Raw genomic sequence first — 19,358 nt, 5'->3', positions numbered from 1 at the left:
CACACACACACACACACACACACACACACACACACACACACACACACACACACACACACACACACACAAAAGCCAAATCCTGGAGGGACTGGTTAGGTTAGAGAGGATAGGCAGGTTAGGTCTTGTCCTGTACTTTGTTTTGCTTCCAGACTGCTGCCACTCAGTGTTGTAGAAGTTCACATAAACATGGGTATCCAAACGTGTTTAAATGGGGACCAGATTAGATCATATGAGTCTACCTGGGGGCCAGCTGCTTCTCGCATCATATGGGTTATTTAAAAAACACACACATACAATTGTACCGGATGTTTTTTCAGTGCCATAATTATAGTCCTTAAATCAATAGTTCAAAAGGCTGTTTCACTTTATCCACACGTTCACTGCCGGACAATCGCTGGTGAATTATGCTTAGTCTGGTAATGTCTCTTCACATTGAACTCTTTCATAACAGAGACAGTCTCTTGGAATCTGAGACAAACGTAACTGTTTCAGCTCTCAGTAAAAACGTATCCAACTTTCCAGCGCTCCTGAAAGCGGCGGCCCTCGCTGTCAACTTTACGCTTCTTTGCTGTGGGCATGTGGTCTGACTGCCACCCAGTGTGAGATGTCTGTTGCTAGGCAACAGTTTGTTTGCTGTTTACCATCTGAAAACATGAGTTCTGCCTGCGTTGTTAATACTTGTCTACAAACGGTATGACAGTGCTGTCGTCGTTAGCTGAACGGAAACAATGCAAAGTGAACTTGCTTGATTGACCAACACTGTGTGGAGGGCATACCTGTGTAGCTCTTATGTCATCTGATGTCAAAGTTAAACTAGTCAACTATTTCTGCCTGTTTAGTTGCACTTTGTATGTTTTAGTTAACTCTTACTTGCACTTTGAACTGTTGCACATTTTTAAACTGCTGCTTTGTGTTTGCTTTTATGTTTTGTTTTAATCATATGTCTCTGTGTTTTTTACGCTCCCTGCAAACCAAATTGCCCTTCTGGGACACTCAATAAACTTGAATCTTGAATCTTGAATCAAAGTTCAATTCACACAGCTTAAAATGAACTACAGTGGAATCCGCTTATAGTGATCACGGTTATAGTGATCAACCGCTTATATTGATCAAAAAGCTTGCAAATCATTCATATACAAATGCTGTTTAAATCATTTGCTTATAGTGATCAACACTCTGCTTACAGTGATCATTTTGTATCAGTAATTTTCTTATTATTTTTTACTTACAAACTGCCAAAAATGAGCCAACGAGATACAGCAGCGATACTCGGTCCATGTCTGTCTGTATATGGAGAGATCGCGGCATCTCTGTCTACGCGAGACAGACTTTCGACTTGCATCGAAAATCTGTCGGCAAGCTCCGTGAAAAGCTGTGTAACAGCGCTCACAGGGTGCAGGCTCGTGACCGGTGTGTAGTCAAAACTTACCATTGTCAGTGTGTAGCAAGTTGTAGCAACGAGCTAGTGATCTTATTGTTTTTTCATAGTGACGGAAGGATTTGAGAGCGACACGCAGGGAGGGGAAAGGAAATCCATAGATGGGCAGAGCCGCTTGGTTGGAGCCAATGGCAGAGCTTGCAGGGAGCGGAAAGGGATTTTCTTCCGCTGCCGGTGGAGCCACTCGAGTTCCTGTTACACAGCATTGAAACCAGGCTGCCCCCCAGAGGTTAGAGAAGAAATACATATATTTTTTTTAAACCGATGGGTATCCAGATTGGTTAGATGCTAATCTGCATGAGAAATAAAGAAAAAGAAAAAAATCTCCACTTATAGTGATCAATTTGACCTCTCCCAAGGTGAGCACTAAGAAGCCCCTCCCTCCAGAGTGAGAAGCCCCTCCCTCCAGAGTGAGAAGCCCCTCCCTCCAGAGTGAAAACCCCCTCCTTCCAGCCTTGATGAAAGGTAAAGGAGGAGGAAATCAAAGAGGTCCCATCAGTGGGTAAACGTGCTACAGGAAGAGGCAGTGCAACGCCATGCAGACCCACCAGGAGGCACCGGCAGCTTCAGAGGAGGTGTTGCCCCGCCCACGCCATGCAGACCCACCAGGAGGCACCGGCAGCTTCAGAGGAGGTGTTGCCCCCGCCCACGCCATGCAGACCCACCAACCAGCAGGCACCGGCAGCTTCAGAGGAGGTGTTGCCCCGCCCACGCCATGCAGACCCACCAACCAGCAGGCACCGGCAGCTTCAGAGGAGGTGTTGCCCCGCCCACGCCATGCAGACCCACCAACCAGCAGGCACCGGCAGCTTCAGAGGAGGTGTTGCCCCCGCCCACGCCATGCAGACCCACCAACCAGGAGGCACCGGCAGCTTCAGAGGAGGTGTTGCCCCGCCCACGCCATGCAGACCCACCAACCAGCAGGCACCGGCAGCTTCAGGAGAGGTGTTGCCCCGCCCACGCCATGCAGAGCCACCAACCAGCAGGCACCGACAGCTTCAGAGGAGGTGTTGCCCCGCCCACGCCATGCAGACCCACCAACCAGCAGGCACCGGCAGCTTCAGACGAGGTGTTGCCCCCGCCCACGCCATGCAGACCCACCAACCAGGAGGCACCGACAGCTTCAGACGAGGTGTTGCCCCCGCCCACGCCATGCAGACCCACCAACCAGGAGGCACCGGCAGCTTCAGAGGAGGTGTTGCCCCCGCCCACGCCATGCAGACCCACCAACCAGGAGGCACCGACAGCTTCAGAGGAGGTGTTGCCCCCGCCCACGCTATGCAGACCCACCAACCAGGAGGCACCGCCCACGCGTCCCGAGGAAATCCCGTCCGAAGCCACAGGAGGTGAGGAGGTGGAGGAAGAAGAGGAGGCACCACCCTCCCCCTCCATTAAGATCACGTTGTCAGAAATCGGTACAGCCAATGAGATTTCGTGTTGAGCTTGGTTGATTGATGATACTGTACAATGAAAATGACCATTAACATATTATGTGCAGGTCGGGCATCCCTACAGGCACAATTGGCCATGAATGCAGGTGGGAAGTAGCCTGGGTAAACCCAGCCCCCAGTGACCTGCTCTCAGGCTCACCCTGCTTACAGTCTGGGAACTGAGAGAGCAGGTCACGTGGGGGCTGGGTTTACCTAGGCTAGGTGGGAAGCCGGTATGTGTCCTGGTCGCTGCACTAGTGCCTCCTCTGGTCGGACGGGGCCTGTTCGGGAAGGGGGCGGGGGCGGGGGGGTTTGGAGGGAATAGCGTGATCCTCCCACACGCCACGTCCTGCCGGTGCAACTCCTCACTGTCAGGTGAAAAGAGGCTGGCGACTGCACATGTATTGGAGGAAGCATGTGCTACTAGTCTACAACTCTCCCCAGATGGGCAGAAGGGGTGGAACAATGACCAGGACAGCAGGGGGAATTGGCCAAGTACAAGTGCTGCACTAACAAGCGACCAGTTTGGACGTCCTAAATGCAGAAGTGATTCTGGACCTGTTAGCGAGCAGTCCCAATGCTACAACTGTGCTGTTCTCATAGTGCGGTGTGCAAAACAAAAATCTGAATTCACTCATTTACTCAGTGTACATTTAAAAGTACTCGAGTAGAATATATATTATTTAAATTACTCAAGTAAGTACAAATCCTCAAAAAAACTACTCTCAAGTACTTGAGTACTTCCCACCACTGCTATCCGCACAGACCGAAAGGGTCGGGAGGGTTAGGGTTAGGGCAGAGAGAGGAGAAGAACAGAGAGAAGGGTCAGGAGGGCTAGGGTTAGGGCAGAGAGAGAAGGAGAACAGAGAGAAGGGGCGGCTAGATTGTGGGAAGGAGAGAGGGAAGTAAGAGATAGTGGAAAGAAACAAGCAGTGTGTGTGTGTGTGTGTGTGTGTGTGTGTGTGTGTGTGTGTGTGTGTGTGTGTGTGTGTGTGTGTGTGTGTGTGTGTGTGTGTGTGTGAGAGAGAGTTGGGGGTGGGGTGGGGTGGGGATGTTTCCAAGTACGTCTTATTTTCCGAAACACCACAATGGAAATGGTTATTAATGTAGTGCAGGAACCCTTCCACCGTTTAAACACTGTCTTCAATGTGTCCTGTTTTAACTGTCTTCAATGTGTCCTCCTGTTTCAACTGTCTTCAATGTGTCCTCCTGTTTTAACTGTCTTCAATGTGTCCTGTTTTAACTGTCTTCAATGTGTCCTGTTTTAACTGTCTTCAATGTGTCCTGTTTTAAGTGTCTTCAATGTGTCCTGTTTTAACTGTCTTCAATGTGTCCTGTTTTAACTGTCTTCAATGTGTCCTCCTGTTTTAACTGTCTTCAATGTGTCCTGTTTTAACTGTCTTCAATGTGTCCTGTTTTAACTGTCTTCAATGTGTCCTGTTTTAACTGTCTTCAATGTGTCCTGTTTTAACTGTCTTCAATGTGTCCTGTTTTAACTGTCTTCAATGTGTCCTGTTTCAACTGTCTTCAATGTGTCCTGTTTCAACTGTCTTCAATGTGTCCTGTTTTAACTGTCTTCAATGTGTCCTCCTGTTTCAACTGTCTTCAATGTGTCCTGTTTTAACTGTCTTCAATGTGTCCTGTTTTAACTGTCTTCAATGTGTCCTGTTTTAACTGTCTTCAATGTGTCCTGTTTCAACTGTCTTCAATGTGTCCTGTTTCAACTGTCTTCAATGTGTCCTGTTTTAACTGTCTTCAATGTGTCCTCCTGTTTCAACTTTCTTCAATGTGTCCTGTTTTAACTGTCTTCAATGTGTCCTGTTTTAACTGTCTTCAATGTGTCCTGTTTTAACTGTCTTCAATGTGTCCTCCTGTTTCAACTGCCTTCAATGTGTCCTGTTTTAACTGTCTTCAATGTGTCCTCCTGTTTTAACTGTCTTCAATGTGTCCTGTTTTATCTGTCTTCAATTTGTCCTCCTGTTTTAACTGTCTTCACTGTGTCCTCCTGTTTTAACTGTCTTCAATGTGTCCTGTTTTATCTGTCTTCAATTTGTCCTCCTGTTTTAACTGTCTTCAATGTGTCCTCCTGTTTTAACTGTCTTCAATGTGTCCTCCTGTTTTAACTGTCTTCAATGTGTCCTCCTGTTTTAACTGTCTTCAATGTGTCCTGTTTTAACTGTCTTCAATGTGTCCTCCTGTTTTAACTGTCTTCAATGTGTCCTCCTGTTTTAACTGTCTTCAATGTGTCCTGTTTAACTGTCTTCAATGTGTCCTCCTGTTTTAACTGTCTTTAACTGGGGGCGCGGTAGCATGTATCAAACACAAGAAATGTGATAGGAAACAGCTTTAGCTATGAGGCAGTCAAAATAGTGGTCGCACCGTCGTCAATCACTGTGGGTGATTTATTTTACAAGTGGCAACTAGTCATATCTGACTAGTTTTAAATGTATTTCTCCCCACAAAAGTTTGATAGCCTATGTTTCCTAAATAAACGTTTTGAATCCATTTATTTCTCTATAGTCCATTCTTTATAGCCTCTATAGTCGTAGTCAAGCTTATTTATTCCAGTGTTGTCATTAAAGGACGGCTTTTCCGTGGGAGATATGAATATATATTAAATCTCACGCCCCTAAGGTTTTCGAATCCGTTGAAATTTTTGAAATTGGAGCTTCACTCCCAGAGATATCAAGCATCTCTCACATATTTTTTGGGCCAGCCGACGCGTTTCGCGTCATCTGGCCCAAGTCCGCCTTGCGGAAGTCGTGCACCTATGAACTACAACTGTTGTGAGCCATGGTCCCGCATCTAGAGGTCCTCCACACCCCTCCAGAGGTCTGAAGAAAAACAAAAAGGCAGCCATCTTTTTCGACCACCTAGCCTGCTGTAGCTAGGTTAGCTTTCCATAGCTCCTTGCAAAGAGACGATTTTCTCGGGAACGGAAGCACGGACAGACACGTGACTGGCGGCATTGGAAAGCTCGTCAAATTTTACATCTAGTAGTAGGTGGGTTGAAGTAACGAAATCAACGCTGAGCAATGTACCCGTTTTTACACATTTTTACAGAAAATAGTTACAACATCAGATGCGCGTAACTCCTACGAAAATGCCTTAAAATGCATGAATTCTTTTTTATGAAGACATCTCCCGACATATATACTTCAGTTTAAATTTGGTGCAATTTGGAGGCAATTTATTTTCGATTTATTTTCGATTTATTTCTTCTTCTCTCCCCCATGTATTATTGTCGAAGCCTTCTTCTTCTTCTTTGAGTTTTATGGCGGTTGGCAAACATATATGTGCATTACCGCCACCTACTGGAGTTTGATATCAGCCAAACGCCTGAGGGGTGGGCATGGAAACGAAGGCCACGCGAGCCCAGTGCATTGTGGGAAATGTAGTATTTCGAGTCCCCGCACCCGCACCTCCCCCACACACACAGAGTGGATTTCTGGTGATATCTCAGGCTGTAAACAACCAATTTCAAAAATTTCAACGGATTTGAAAACCTTAGGGGCGTGAGATTTAATATATATTCATATCCCCCACGGAAAAGCCGGCCTTTAAGAGGCCGATTTCGCAGCAAGAATATTTAATTGGTCGGCACGTCGTTCTCGGTAAAGGACGCTTTCGTTATTGAAACAGACAACATGCATGCATGCTCCTACTGTAGCCTATCTATCTGCATTTGCAGAAACTCATGAACCCATATCTTCTGGACATTGCCTTGATGAAAAAACAACGTAGCGTTAGCTAAAAGTAATAAGTGCGACAACTTGAATCTCCCACAAACGTTAGGCTTTGTTTTTCTGACATGGGAGCAAGCAAGCAACGCAGCAGCGTCCCTCCTGATGCACTGGACCTGGCTGCCTGCAACTGCAGTCAAGCCAGCCCTCACCTCGGAAAGCACGGTCATTCTAGCCCCCACTTAACAATTCAAGCTGTTTTTGCAACACTTGAGGAAACCGTGAGTTTGCTCGTTGATATAAGCGATTGCCCGAACGATTCATTAATTAATAAACTAGCGAACGTGAAGTGAGTCACGAAGAGCCACACCCGCCCACTACGGACATATGCGGATCATATCGTTCCACTGTTTAACATGACCAGCGCTTGCGTGGAAGCGGATCTTATACCGGTGGTCGAGGTAGATAAGATACGGAGTCGCGGGAGTGTGCGTAGGCCGGCTAATTGTTGTTTAACATGCAGGCCAACCGGCTAGGTGCAGGTTATAATACGGATTCCACTGCATGTTAAGAAGTGGCTTCTGTGTCCTCCTGTTTTGCATTTGTTGTGATAGCAAGCGGACCACTTCCGGGTAGGAAAAATTATTGTAAAATAAACAGGTATAAACTCTCTTTGCAGCACATCAGTGTCTTGCTCTATATTGGAACTATGAAACATTGCATTGCCGCTACCAAATAAAATTCTAATAATAAATGTATGTATAAATGTCTGCTGCCGGCATGTTTTTTTTTTTTTTTTACAGTGCACCTGAACGCAACGTACAAAATACCCGCTGAATAAGTGTCCAAATGTTCATGTAATTCTGGCCAATACTCCACTTCTGTTATAACATTTCAGTCTGGAAGATGTAATCTTTATGACTAAAAGGCTAAATGAATAGCTTAGAAAATGAATAGCCCCGGGGGCCCATGGTACTATTAATCCGGCCCTGGATATATGGGAGGAATAGCAGGTAGACAATCACTGTCCCTGATTCCTGAGGGTAAATTGAGTAATGCTGCAGAGAAGAGGAGAAGACACTGAATAATGACATCACAACAGTAGAATCCTAATGTTAATTTAAAATGAAATATTCCTCTAAATATGGCTAAAAGTCCAAAAAGGGTGGGAGAGAGAATGAGGATTCCAACACAGCAGTGGGAGCAAGTGGTGACATGGAGGTGAGTGAGAAAAGGTGACTGAATAATGACACAACAGTCTAATCTTAATGTTAATATTCCTCTAATCTGGCGACAAAGTGGCCAAGGTCGCCGCCAAATTTTCCGGCGCCCGATGTTGAATCGGTGGCTACGGCCTTGCAGCACCCCCTACCTAAAAGTACTTCCAGCGCCACTGTTTGGAACAGTAAATTCCCAGGTGTTTGGTGCTCCATAAAGTAATAAGGTTATTATTCAGGTGATTAAGGAACTATGTCCCCTATTATATAGTGTAAATGATTAGATTGTATTCTATTTGTCTGTATTTGTTTCCCTGTGTTTTCTGTCTCTCCAGCTTCAGCCAAGCGTTTTACTACATAGCACAAAGTGCACCATGTTGTAGCTGCAGGGGTTTGATTGGGTAGTCTATCAAAACCAACAGATTTATTGATGTGGATTTTGCTTTATTATTGCTTTATTGTGTCTGTATTGTTGTTTAGGCGAGATGCCTTCTCAAGGAACCCCGCCAATAATATAGCAGACATGTAACTGTGGTTTTGTTTGCAACAAAAACTCACGTCTGGGAATTTCATGACATTTCCAGGGGTGGGCTGGTTTTGTGACATAAAGACTTGTGTGGGAGGAGACAAAGACAGACAGAAAGACAGAAAGAATGAAAGAATCCGGCTTTAAGAAACAGACTGGTAGCAGAGAACATAGCCTCTAAAAATCAACTGATGAGTATCAAACCATATCTTCATACTATGTGTTGGAACCCACTTTGGAAGCAATGGCAGAGGGAAAATTTTGCGACACCTGTGTGACAATATGCATAAAAACATGTTGTTAACTGTTGTTACCGACACGCTTCAACTATGAGGAACTAGCAAGGTTATTTATAGCTCAGTGACCATGTATCTGCCTGCACCAGCCACAACGTTACCATGTAAATCACTTAACCACATCATCGACAGTGCCTACAACTCATGACAAAAGACAAGCTGCAAGATGAAAAGCCTCGTCTTTACCAGTGAAAGACTCAAATGACTTGCTCCGGCCACACCTGCTCTTACCCCTTAGAGGAAGCTGTTACCGTTGTAGCTAACCACATCTGTCTGTTGTTACTGTGGGCTAGACAAGTCTGTTGATTCCCTGGAAGTCCCCATAAATACCCAATCTTCACCCCAGCTTCTTCTAACCATCACTTTTCCCCACAATTAAAGCAATTACTACTATAACCAGGGATGTAGTGGGGGTGCAAACCAACTTAAAGCCACATAACCACATGAAACACATGTTTTAATTTGTGGAATAGAGTTTCAGCTTCTTAGGACATGATTATTTATCATGTCAATTCATATACTGTACATTCCAGTATCCAAATGATACTAGGACCTTTAATAGGCTAGGCTAAGGCTACACACTTCCACATGCTCTCACAAACACACAGAGCAGGTGTTCATTGATTTCTACCATTTCCTTGATTCTATAAATTGCACTTTTTTCTTTTGACAGTAATCTCATTATTAGACGACACCTTGGCAATGTAGTTTTTGTTACATTCACTCAAATAAAGCAAATTGAAATGCACGAGGTTGTTAAGTGCAGAAAAAAGCCTCAATTAATGCATCTTTATAAGATATTTTTGCTTCTAGCCTTATAGTTTTCATAGATTACACTTTTTTATGAACATAATTAGGCCTACATTTAGTCTAATTAAACACAACAATTTATTAAGCACATTTAAAAAAAAAAAAGAGTGCATTCACAAAAGATAGCCCCCTTACTATTTTGTCATCCAAATTTTGGAGACGCCACTATACCAAACTAGGATCGTCCTATCTGTCCCATCCCAATTGCCCATTCACCTGTCGCGGCGTCTCCACCCGCCTGGAAGCTGTGTCCTCGGGCGGTATAGGCCCCGGGATGTCGTCCTCCCCTGTGCCTTGAAACAGTCTCTGTGTGTCCGTGCAGCCTACAGCATGCTGTCCTCAAGCCGACCCAGCGCTCCACTCTGTGCGGTGTGACCAATCTGCCTGGTGCACTCACTCACTCACTCTCACTACTCCACTTTTACTTTCACATGCTGCCACAGCACTGGGCTCATGTTTACAGCACATGCAGCAGCCACACACACTGATCCCACTTGGTGATGGGCGGTGAAGGGCAAGGGGCTTCACTGCAAAAGTGAAACAAACTTGCAATTTCACTTTTAATTTCAGGGGTGTGCCCCTAAAAGAGTCCAAACAGTTGTTGCTTTTGCTATCAGCCCTGTGCATTAGTTGCATTAGTCTACTCGTGCTTTCCTAATGAGTCATTGTGCTCTCACACTACTAGTTGAGTTGAGTTGAGGATTGGACATCAAGGCCGCTCACTGAGATCATTCGCACGAGGAGTAACACGTAACGAGCGGTGTAACGAGTTACCGCGCCTGTAACAGCCAGGTGTGGAGGTTGACCTAATATTTACTCGCGTTACTGTAAGGGGAGTAGCTTTTTGTGCATGTGAGTAAATGAGCTACTTTTAGGCCTACTTTGATCATTTTACACTTTACACTGGAAATGTTTACTTCTAATTCAATAGAATATCAGCAAATGAACAGAGCACCTGCCCCCAAAATGTCTGTGCATGCCACTGAGTGAGGCATTATGTTTCTTTCTCTCTGGGGCGTGCACACACACACAGACACAGACACAGACACAGACACACACACACACACACACACACACACACACACACACACACACACACACACACAGACACAGACACAGACACAGACACACACACACACACACACACACACACACACACACACACACACACACACACACACACACACACACACACACACACACACACACACACACACACACACACACACTCTCTCTCTCTTGCTCTGGACAAGGAAACATTGGGAGTTTTGCAGGACTGGAAAGTACTGTACCTGTTTCACCGGCTTATCATGGCATTGATAAGCCGGTGATGAGTGCCATGATGCCAGTGTTACATCACTCACACACACACACAGTCACACGCACGCACAAACCTGACACGGTGTGTTCGTTTGGTGATACCAAACCAACTATTTTCTCATCAATCATCAACAGACAATACACACACACACACACACACACACACACACACACACACACACACACACACACACACACACACACACACACACACACACACACACACACACACACACACACACACACACACATTCCTTCACTATATCATCATCTACATTGTTGTGTTCGTTTGGTGATACCATACCAACTGTTTTCTCATCAACAAACTACGCATGTAGACAGATGGCTCGCCTGGCTGGTATCTCATGGAGCCCCTGTGTGGGATCCCATGCACATAATCTTTTACAAACATACCAGTAATATAAGCACCTTATTATATGCGGCTGATAGCGCCACGTTACAATGTTGAATGTTTTTTTTTTATTCTTTCTTTTCCTGTGTCTAAGCCTGTTTGTCTTGTTCGTATATTGTTCTATAAAGATAAAAAAAAAAAAAAAAAAAAAAATACGCATGTATATACAGACATTGAATATTGCAAATATGAAAGTACGTAGCCTACTTTCTACTTGCTGTTCTTGTATTTGAAGCATTATAGTATAGAAAAGAAAGAAAAGAGGAAACGAGGCAGAAGAGAGAGAGAGAGTAAGATGGAGGAGGGGGGAGGGAAGTGAAGACAATGGGATGGGGGAGGGATTCTTGCAGTTACAGTAGCGTATATAAGCTACTTTGATAAGACGCCCTTTCCTGAAACGTCATTGCTCTGTAACTCAGCAATTCAATTAAATTCTAGTTTATTCCAGTTACGGGAATTTGTAATCACTTAGTTAGTGGCACTTAGTACAGCCTAGTCTTATTGCCGTGGTAGTCAGTGTTACTGTCGTTTTTCTCCTGTAGGGCGTGGCCCTAGTTTGTCTGTACTGTATGTCTGTCTGTCCCCACAAAACTAGACCAATCACAGCTCAAGTCGCTACGTGCATGACGTCATGAAACAGAAACGTAACAGTGTCCGATGTATCACTGGGCATCAAACAGCACTGAAGTCAAAGGAGGCACACGTGATTTTCATCCCTCTAGAAACGTTAATATCTGTGCAAAGAACCATGCAGAAATCACAAAGAAAGTTTAGTGTAGATGCAAAGGAACATGCAATCGGCTCGCCACAACACGGACCTCAGAAGAATCACCACTAAGGCGTTCCTGAGTTATCGCATTAACGAGCATGAAAATGGCGGTCATGAGGTCACAGTGACCTTGAACTTTGACCTTTGACCACCAAGATCTAATCAGTTCATCCTTGAGTCCAAGTGGACGTTTGAGCCAAATTTGAAGCAAGCAGAAATCTTGCGCCCTACGTCAGTTCCTAGTCTCGCCCGCCGCGCAGGCTCGCGATCGCCCGCAACTCGGCTGCTGCGTCACCCGAGCAATTGTGATGTCATCAGTGATGGTCACCCGAGCAATTGTGATGTCATCAGTGATGCGAAATTGAGCAATTGTGCGCTCCGCATGCCAATAGAGCAGGCGAGGCCACACAGCAGCCGAGCTGAAGGGTGGCCAAGGCCGCGCAGCCTCCGAACCTAGTACATGTATATATGATGATTCCATCAAAGCATTCCTGAGATATCGCATTAACCAGCATGAAAATGGCAGTTGTGAGGGCACACTAACCTCGAAATTCGACCACCAAAATCGAATCAGTTCATCCTTGAGTCCAAGTGGACGTTTGGGCCAAATTTGAAGCAATTCCATCAAGGCGTTCCTGAGCGTTAACGAGAATCGGATGTACGGACGGATAGACGTACGTATGGACAACCCGAAAACATAATGCCTCCGGCCGTGGCTGTCGCCGGGTGGAGGCATCAAAATCCGTACCATCAGGACAGCTGAGGAGCTTGTATGCCCTCCACGATGGAAGAAAGCGAAATTGACAGATATGTTATCTATCTTGTAACATGTCCAGTGTAATCGTTAACACCGGCATTGTCACGAGTTTATTTTTAAATAAAATCTCCATATCGCGGCAAGCCTAGTCACGCCCATCCAACCTAGCAAGCAGGCCATGACGCATCACTGTGGCACCCAACTAACCAAAGTAGTCTGTTACTTCTTACTTCAACACAGCCATCCTGGTAGGTACAATCACAGGTGATTACAATCGAATGACAAAAACAATGAGCTGTGTTTATCGTAAAGCGCCATATTGGTAGGAAGGAACTGCATGTGACATCATGGGAATACTATGACACACTGATTGTAGGATAGGATCAAAAGAGAAATGGTCTAAACATCAGTGTAGTTCAGTGGGGCTTTCCAAAGTCCAGGCAAACTCAACATGTATTCATAGTATCACTGCTTCAAGGGCAACTTCTACATAGTTGATGACGAAGCTATTTCCCGGATTTGAAACAGATACAGGCCAGCAGTGCCATTGCCATTGTTGTCCAAAATCACTATTACAGTCATTCATTTGAAACTGTGGTCCTCAGTCAGTGGCTCTCACATTAGCCCATTGATACCTGATGCAGCATTTGCGTGTATATCCCTCATTTGTGTGTGTATCCCTTTAAGACCGCGAACCGCGTTAACGCGGTACTTTGCGGTCTTAAAGGGATACACACACAAATGCCGCATCAGGTATCAACGGGTTAAAGAGAGTTCCGACAAGTTGCAACATATTGTTTAGCTGTAAGTTTATTATTATGGATTGACTTTTACAGTATGATCAGAGAACGCTGCACTATCATCCCCGCTCCTACCTAACGGACAGGCAGCAAACTCTTTTGGGATGGGGGTCTGTGGTGGAAACTGCATCTCATTGGGGGTTCTTGACATGACAAAGTATGGGTATTGGGACATCATGTAGAATGTCCAGTAAAAGTAATTTAAAGTGACATATAGTGGGGGCTAGGATAGTCTATGTGGGATCATGTCCATCATGTAAAATGTCCAGTAAAGGTCCTTTAAAGCAACATATAATGGGGGTTAGGATAATGTCCATGTAAAATGTCCAGTAAAAGTCCTTTAACATGACATAATGGGGAGGAGGGGAGGGATGCCATTCCTGATATTCTCTCTCTAGTCTGTTTGGTTATTTTTATCTGGTGTAGAAAGTCACACCCGGAGACTCCGGGACTCTCCAAACTCAGAACGAAACTGAAAGATAGGCATGCAGTAATTGCCGAACCCTGCCAAAGCAAACACCTAAATTATCCACCGCACTTACTGTATCATGGCAACAACAAGGGAGGGAGGGAGAGAAACCGAAAGAGTAATATGAAACTGTGAGAAAGCAAGAGAAAAATACAAGGCACAAAAAGATATTAGCTGAGTGGCAGAAAGCACTAAAGAGCACAAGAAAGTTTAGAATAAGCAAAAAGTGTTCATTTACATTTCAAATATTTCGGTGTGGCTCAGATGCTGGGTGATTTACAGTGATGAGCGTCGATCCCTAGATCACCACAACATCACAAGTAACCAATACTGAGGAGTGAAAGGAGCAGAGCCACAGTGGCCTGACATCATTCCTGTTCCTACAGACAGATCACAGAAGAGAGAAGTGAGAGAACCAGAAGGAAGAGAAATCAGGAGAAAGGTGAAACGGGAGGAAACTCTCCAGAGTTGGAGGAAGATGTGGGAGAGGGGATGTGAGTCGCTGAGGAGAGGGTGACTTGGACCCACTTACCCCAATCTGTGTCCACACCTTCCTCCTCTTCCGCTTTACTCTCATGGCCGTCTGTCGTTGGGTCAGTGCTGCGGGAAGTTGCTGTGTTAACAGTGACCCTGCCAACAATGTCTACGCTGTCTGCAATGTCGTCTGTGGTCATACAGAGAGGTGTGTGTGAATACGATGTGTGGTCTAGTGGGTTAGCATGAGCGTCTTCCGCCTCACAGGGAGAAAGTAAAGGTGCCAAGTCGTCTGTGAGTCCCACGTCTGACGATCTATCTGTAACCTGGCAGACGCTGAGATCTGTGTTGTTGTTTCTGTCTTCAGCAGATGATGCAACTTTGGTCACGTCGGTTGTCCCAGAGACGCTGATGGCATTTGGCATGTCATCTGTATCCAGAGTTAAACCTGAGTTTGTGATCTCTGCGCTGTCCAAGTCTGTTCCTTTGTCTGTGCTTTTGTGCCTTGCTGCTCCTGTGCGGCCATCCGTCGATATTCCTGTGTCTGTTTTGTCTGTACTGTAGTCGGCTGTTCTCATTTTGTTGAGGTCCAACATCATGCCTGTGTCCGTAAAGTTGAACCGTCTGTTGTCGCGTTCTGGATGAGCGCAAAGGTCCTCTATACTGACAGCGGATAGAGGTGAGGTATTGTCGTCTGCTCTATCGTCTGTACGACTGTCAGTTGCTGTGTGGTCAGCATTGAAATCGCACGTTAAGACAGCACTAATCGCAATCATGCCATCTTCTTCAGAAAGGGAGTGGTTTTCGTTTGGCTTTGCTCTGTTTACAGCAAAGGGCTGTGTCCTGCCAGCACCTGTAATCGCTCTTTTCTCATCCATCGGGTATTTTCTTTCATTATTATCCGTGGCCTTGTTGTCTGTTGTTGTATGGCCAGTACTCATATAATTCACTAGGGGCAGCAAAGCCCTCTGTCCCCTGTCCCAGTGTTGCCACAGAGGGAGAGCTATTCTCCTAGCCGTCTCCTCCACCTCTTCTAACAATTTCTCCTCATTTGTTCTTGGGATCTCCATTTGCTCCAGACTTCTCACCAGTTCTGCCAGTTCTTCACCCATCTTGAGATTGCATTGGTGGTCATGTCCCATTGGTGTAGATCTAATCCTGTGAACGAGGTGGTGTTTGTCCATCACCGGCCCCCCTATCCAACGGCTCTGTTGAAATGTCAGTTTAGGATTCCTTCCTTGATTCACTCGGTGATCAGAAACTGTCGTGTGGCCCGTTGGCGACCGTTGAGGCTTCGCTCCACCATTGAGGCCATGTTCGTTCGTTGTTTGCCTCGATTGTTTGCCTCGATCTTCCAGAAACGGCGTCGACGCAATTCCCTTAGTGAGCCAGCATGGACTGAAGCTCTTGCCGTAGTCCTCGGAGATGACCTGTTCCTCCACCAGAGCCTCCAGCAGAGATTGGATCTCGGCGGGGGAGGCCCAGGTCAGAGCCAGCCGCACCCTGGCCAGAACCTCCTCGAACTGGGCCATGGCGACTACCTCCGCCTCCTGGGCTTTGGGCATCTGGCAATAGGTGACAGCCGGCGACGTTGCTGCTTTGTGTCTTTTTGAAGGGATACAGAAAGACTTGAGTCCAGGAGGCGTGCTTCTACATGGAGGGAGGTGTGCATATAATTAAGGGGGAGGTCTGTTGGAAGTATCGTTTCAGTCGTGTGTGACTGCGCCTGTGCGACTGACTTTTTACGAGCTCAAGGGAGAGATATCTTTATTAGGAAGTGAGGGCTTTATATGCTTAGATAGGAGATCCATTTCAGGGATGGACTGTTTCAGTTTCATACTGCTCATCAGCCTTGCCACAAAATCAACCATGTCCCACGCATCGAAGCAGATACTGTCTCTATAAACACATTTAGGGGACATTCACACCAAAAGCGTTTTTTGGAGCTGCCAGCGTCTTTCTGCAATTCATTCTCTATGTAAGGACGCGCTAGACGTGCTCCTCTTTTAATTAATCTTTTTCACTCCTCCTACCTTTTCTCCTCCCGAGGGATTTTCAACCTCGGCGGCTGCCAGAATTGGCAATAATCTGGCTTTCATGTGGACAGTGAACAACATCAAACAGACAAAACCAGCTGGTTACCGTCCTTGTGGTCGTTGTGTTCTGATCTGTACTGCACGCAATTACAGGGAAAAACAAACGGAGCGCAAAAAAACGCTCCGTGCGCTGTGTTTTGTGCACAATGGAAGCGCTCCCAACATGATTTTCATAGCGTTCTGACTGAAAAAAAAATGCTTTTGGTGTCCCCTTAAGAGGTACACATAAAGTACAGGGTTACACTAAAAAGACACAGTGATGCACATCCAAAGTTTTAAGCAGGTGCTGTTTGATACATGAAGCTAAAGATATATGTATGTATTAGGGCTGCAACTCAAGTAATCTGTCCATTATTTTCTTGACTAATTGATTAGTCGTTTGTTCTATAAAATGTCACAAAATGGTGAAAAATGATCACTTTTCCCACCAAAGCCCAAGATGACGTCCTCAAACGTCTTCGTTTGTATTGACCAACAGTCCACAACCCAAAGATAATCAGTTTACTGTCAAAGACTAAAGAAACCAGTGAAAATATTCACATTTAAGATGATGGAACGAGAGAATTTTAGTATTTTTAAGGCGTGGCCACAAAGTGGCCGAGCCGTCTACAACAGGGTTTGTCTTTATGTTATGTACCCACAAATGTAGACCAATCACAGCTCACGCTGCTACATGCATGACGTCACGAAACAGAAACTTGACACCACCGGCCGGCATCAAACAGCACTGAATTCACATGCCACATGCAATTCTCAGCCCACAAGAAATGGTAATATCTGTGCAAATAAGCATGCAAAAGAAAAAGTCAATATGTTTGTAGTTTAATGTAGATGCAAAGGAACATGCAATCGGACCACCACAAGATACGTCCCAGAAAAATCGCCGCCCAGGTTCTGTTGATCAACAATTCGATGAATCATTGCAGCTCTAATATAATATATTTCCCTATTTCATTCATACACATTGTGTGCGATAAACGAACGTCAAAAGAACTAGTGGCAACAAAGGCCGACTGTTGCGTCACCTCACGTCGCCTGTGTCGGGGGCCAAAAAGTTGCACTTCAACAACACACCGCAGAATACAGACGATGGTCAACTAGCACGTATGTTCTGCGCCTAGGTCTGCTGGCATTTGTCTACCATTTTCCCACCGCTCTGACTCACCACTTGCCCCCCCCTCCCCTCTCCCCCGCTGGTCAGCTTTCACATTACAATATTTCTTCTGCGCTTGGAAACGGAACAGAGTGCACTTGCGTCATCAACTATGCCTGGAGTTTATCCTCACTCGTGTGTTGTCTATGTGGTTCGGAACGGTTGGCTTTCACACTCGCAAGTGTTCCGTGGCCGGGGCACGCCAAAGCGCTCCCCAGACCACCTTTTCAAGTGGATCCTGTCACGGTTCCCTGTTGCGCGCCCGGGCGCAGAACGGAACGGAACGCAACGTTCACACTCGTCAAATGTTCCGAAACTGGGATCAAAAAGTGTGCTCGGGAACGGTACCTGGGCGAAGTATCGTTTCAGTCGTGTGTGACTGCGTCTGTGCGACTGACGCCTGTGAGAAAGCACCCTTAAGACGGTTTCGTAATATAGCTACTTGAAATGGAGAATAGGCTATGTCTGATGGTTACAAATGACACTGGTGCTGTCAGCCCCTTGGTGGAAGAAAGGAAGGCAGAGGGAGGGGGAAAAAAAGGAGAAACGGCACTAAATGGGTGATATCATACAACGATAGGCTCAAGGAGCTTTCCCGAAGGTAGATGAATTTGAAAAATAAGAAGAATGTGTTGTGCGTGCGCTGTCTGTCTGATCAGCCAATCAGAGTGATTTCTCTCACCGACGCAGATTCAACAAAACACCAGAAAAGCCGCCGACAAGACTGACTGGTACCCGGTCGTCGGCCCGGTGTGTCAAGCCCATAAAAGTACACGCACACACTACACTTTAACTTTGGACAATCTCCTCCCACAGCACAACACCGAAAACAACATATCCAATGCACTGATACAGTATACAGTAGTAGCCTTAGAAGTTATTGAATGAAACCTTTATTGCCCCTCAGGGAATTTGTTATGCACAGGGAGAGCCCAAAAAGAACACAGGCACACATAAAGCACAACATATAAAAATAAAAATATATAAGCATAGAATACATGCATCATAAAAAAGCATAAAATTGCATGATCAATAAGGCACAAGGTGCAAGGTGCAAATTCAAAGTGCTAAGAAATCAGCTATGAGCTAAAGCTTGTTAAGCAGCTGAATGCTGCGTGGGACGAAGGATGTAATGCCTCGTTTGGTTTTCATCCTGGGCATACAGTACCTTCGCCCTGAAGGTAAGAGTGCATACTCAGACCATAGGGGGTGCAGTGGATCACCTATGATCTTTTCCGCCAATTTCCTGGTGTTCTGATCTGACATGATGGTAATATTGCACATTGGTTCACCAGTTATCTTACCTCCTAGTTTAGCGACCTAGTTTAGCGACCTAGTTTAGCGACTCGTGATACTGTTGATGGCAGGAGTTTGGCAATATGTTTCTGAGAAATGCATAGGGCTGTGAATCTTCACTGGCCTCATGATTCCAGTTGATTATGATTCATCCGTCAACGATTCGATTTGATTCCACGATGCATCTCAAAGTATCGTCGCAGCCACAAGTAACACATCCTCAATTTTCTATATTACTTAGAAAGTGCTTTGAAAATCTGAACGTCAACATGCATTTGAAACATAAACGATGAATCTGTCAATGATTCGATGCATTGCGATGCATCTAATAAACAATTAATTTTGACACCCCTAGAAATTCACCTTTTTGTACACGTCATAGGCTATACTTGTCACATTCATGATGTGTTTG

General features: G+C 45.5%; 1 protein-coding gene across 2 annotated transcripts in view; it reads right to left on the bottom strand.

The window, feature by feature from the left end:
• ciita (class II, major histocompatibility complex, transactivator) overlaps positions 1–14,749 on the bottom strand; it is a 55,666-nt gene extending 40,917 nt beyond the window's left edge. The window contains exon 1 of one of the 2 annotated variants that reach the window (XM_083649107.1): positions 14,460–14,749. In XM_083649107.1, the coding sequence (XP_083505233.1) occupies positions 14,460–14,601 (142 nt within the window). In that variant the 5' untranslated portion in view covers positions 14,602–14,749. Of the gene's footprint in view, positions 1–9,616; positions 9,706–14,459 lie in introns of those variants that run through there. The other variant, XM_083649108.1, reaches the window with a different exon arrangement.
• Positions 14,750–19,358: the final 4,609 nt, after the last annotated feature.

Source organism: Poromitra crassiceps, assembly GCF_964638095.1.
Source record: "Poromitra crassiceps genome assembly, chromosome: 13".
Taxonomy (NCBI): Eukaryota; Metazoa; Chordata; class Actinopteri; order Beryciformes; family Melamphaidae; genus Poromitra; species Poromitra crassiceps.
This window is presented reverse-complemented; position numbering and strand designations above follow the sequence as displayed.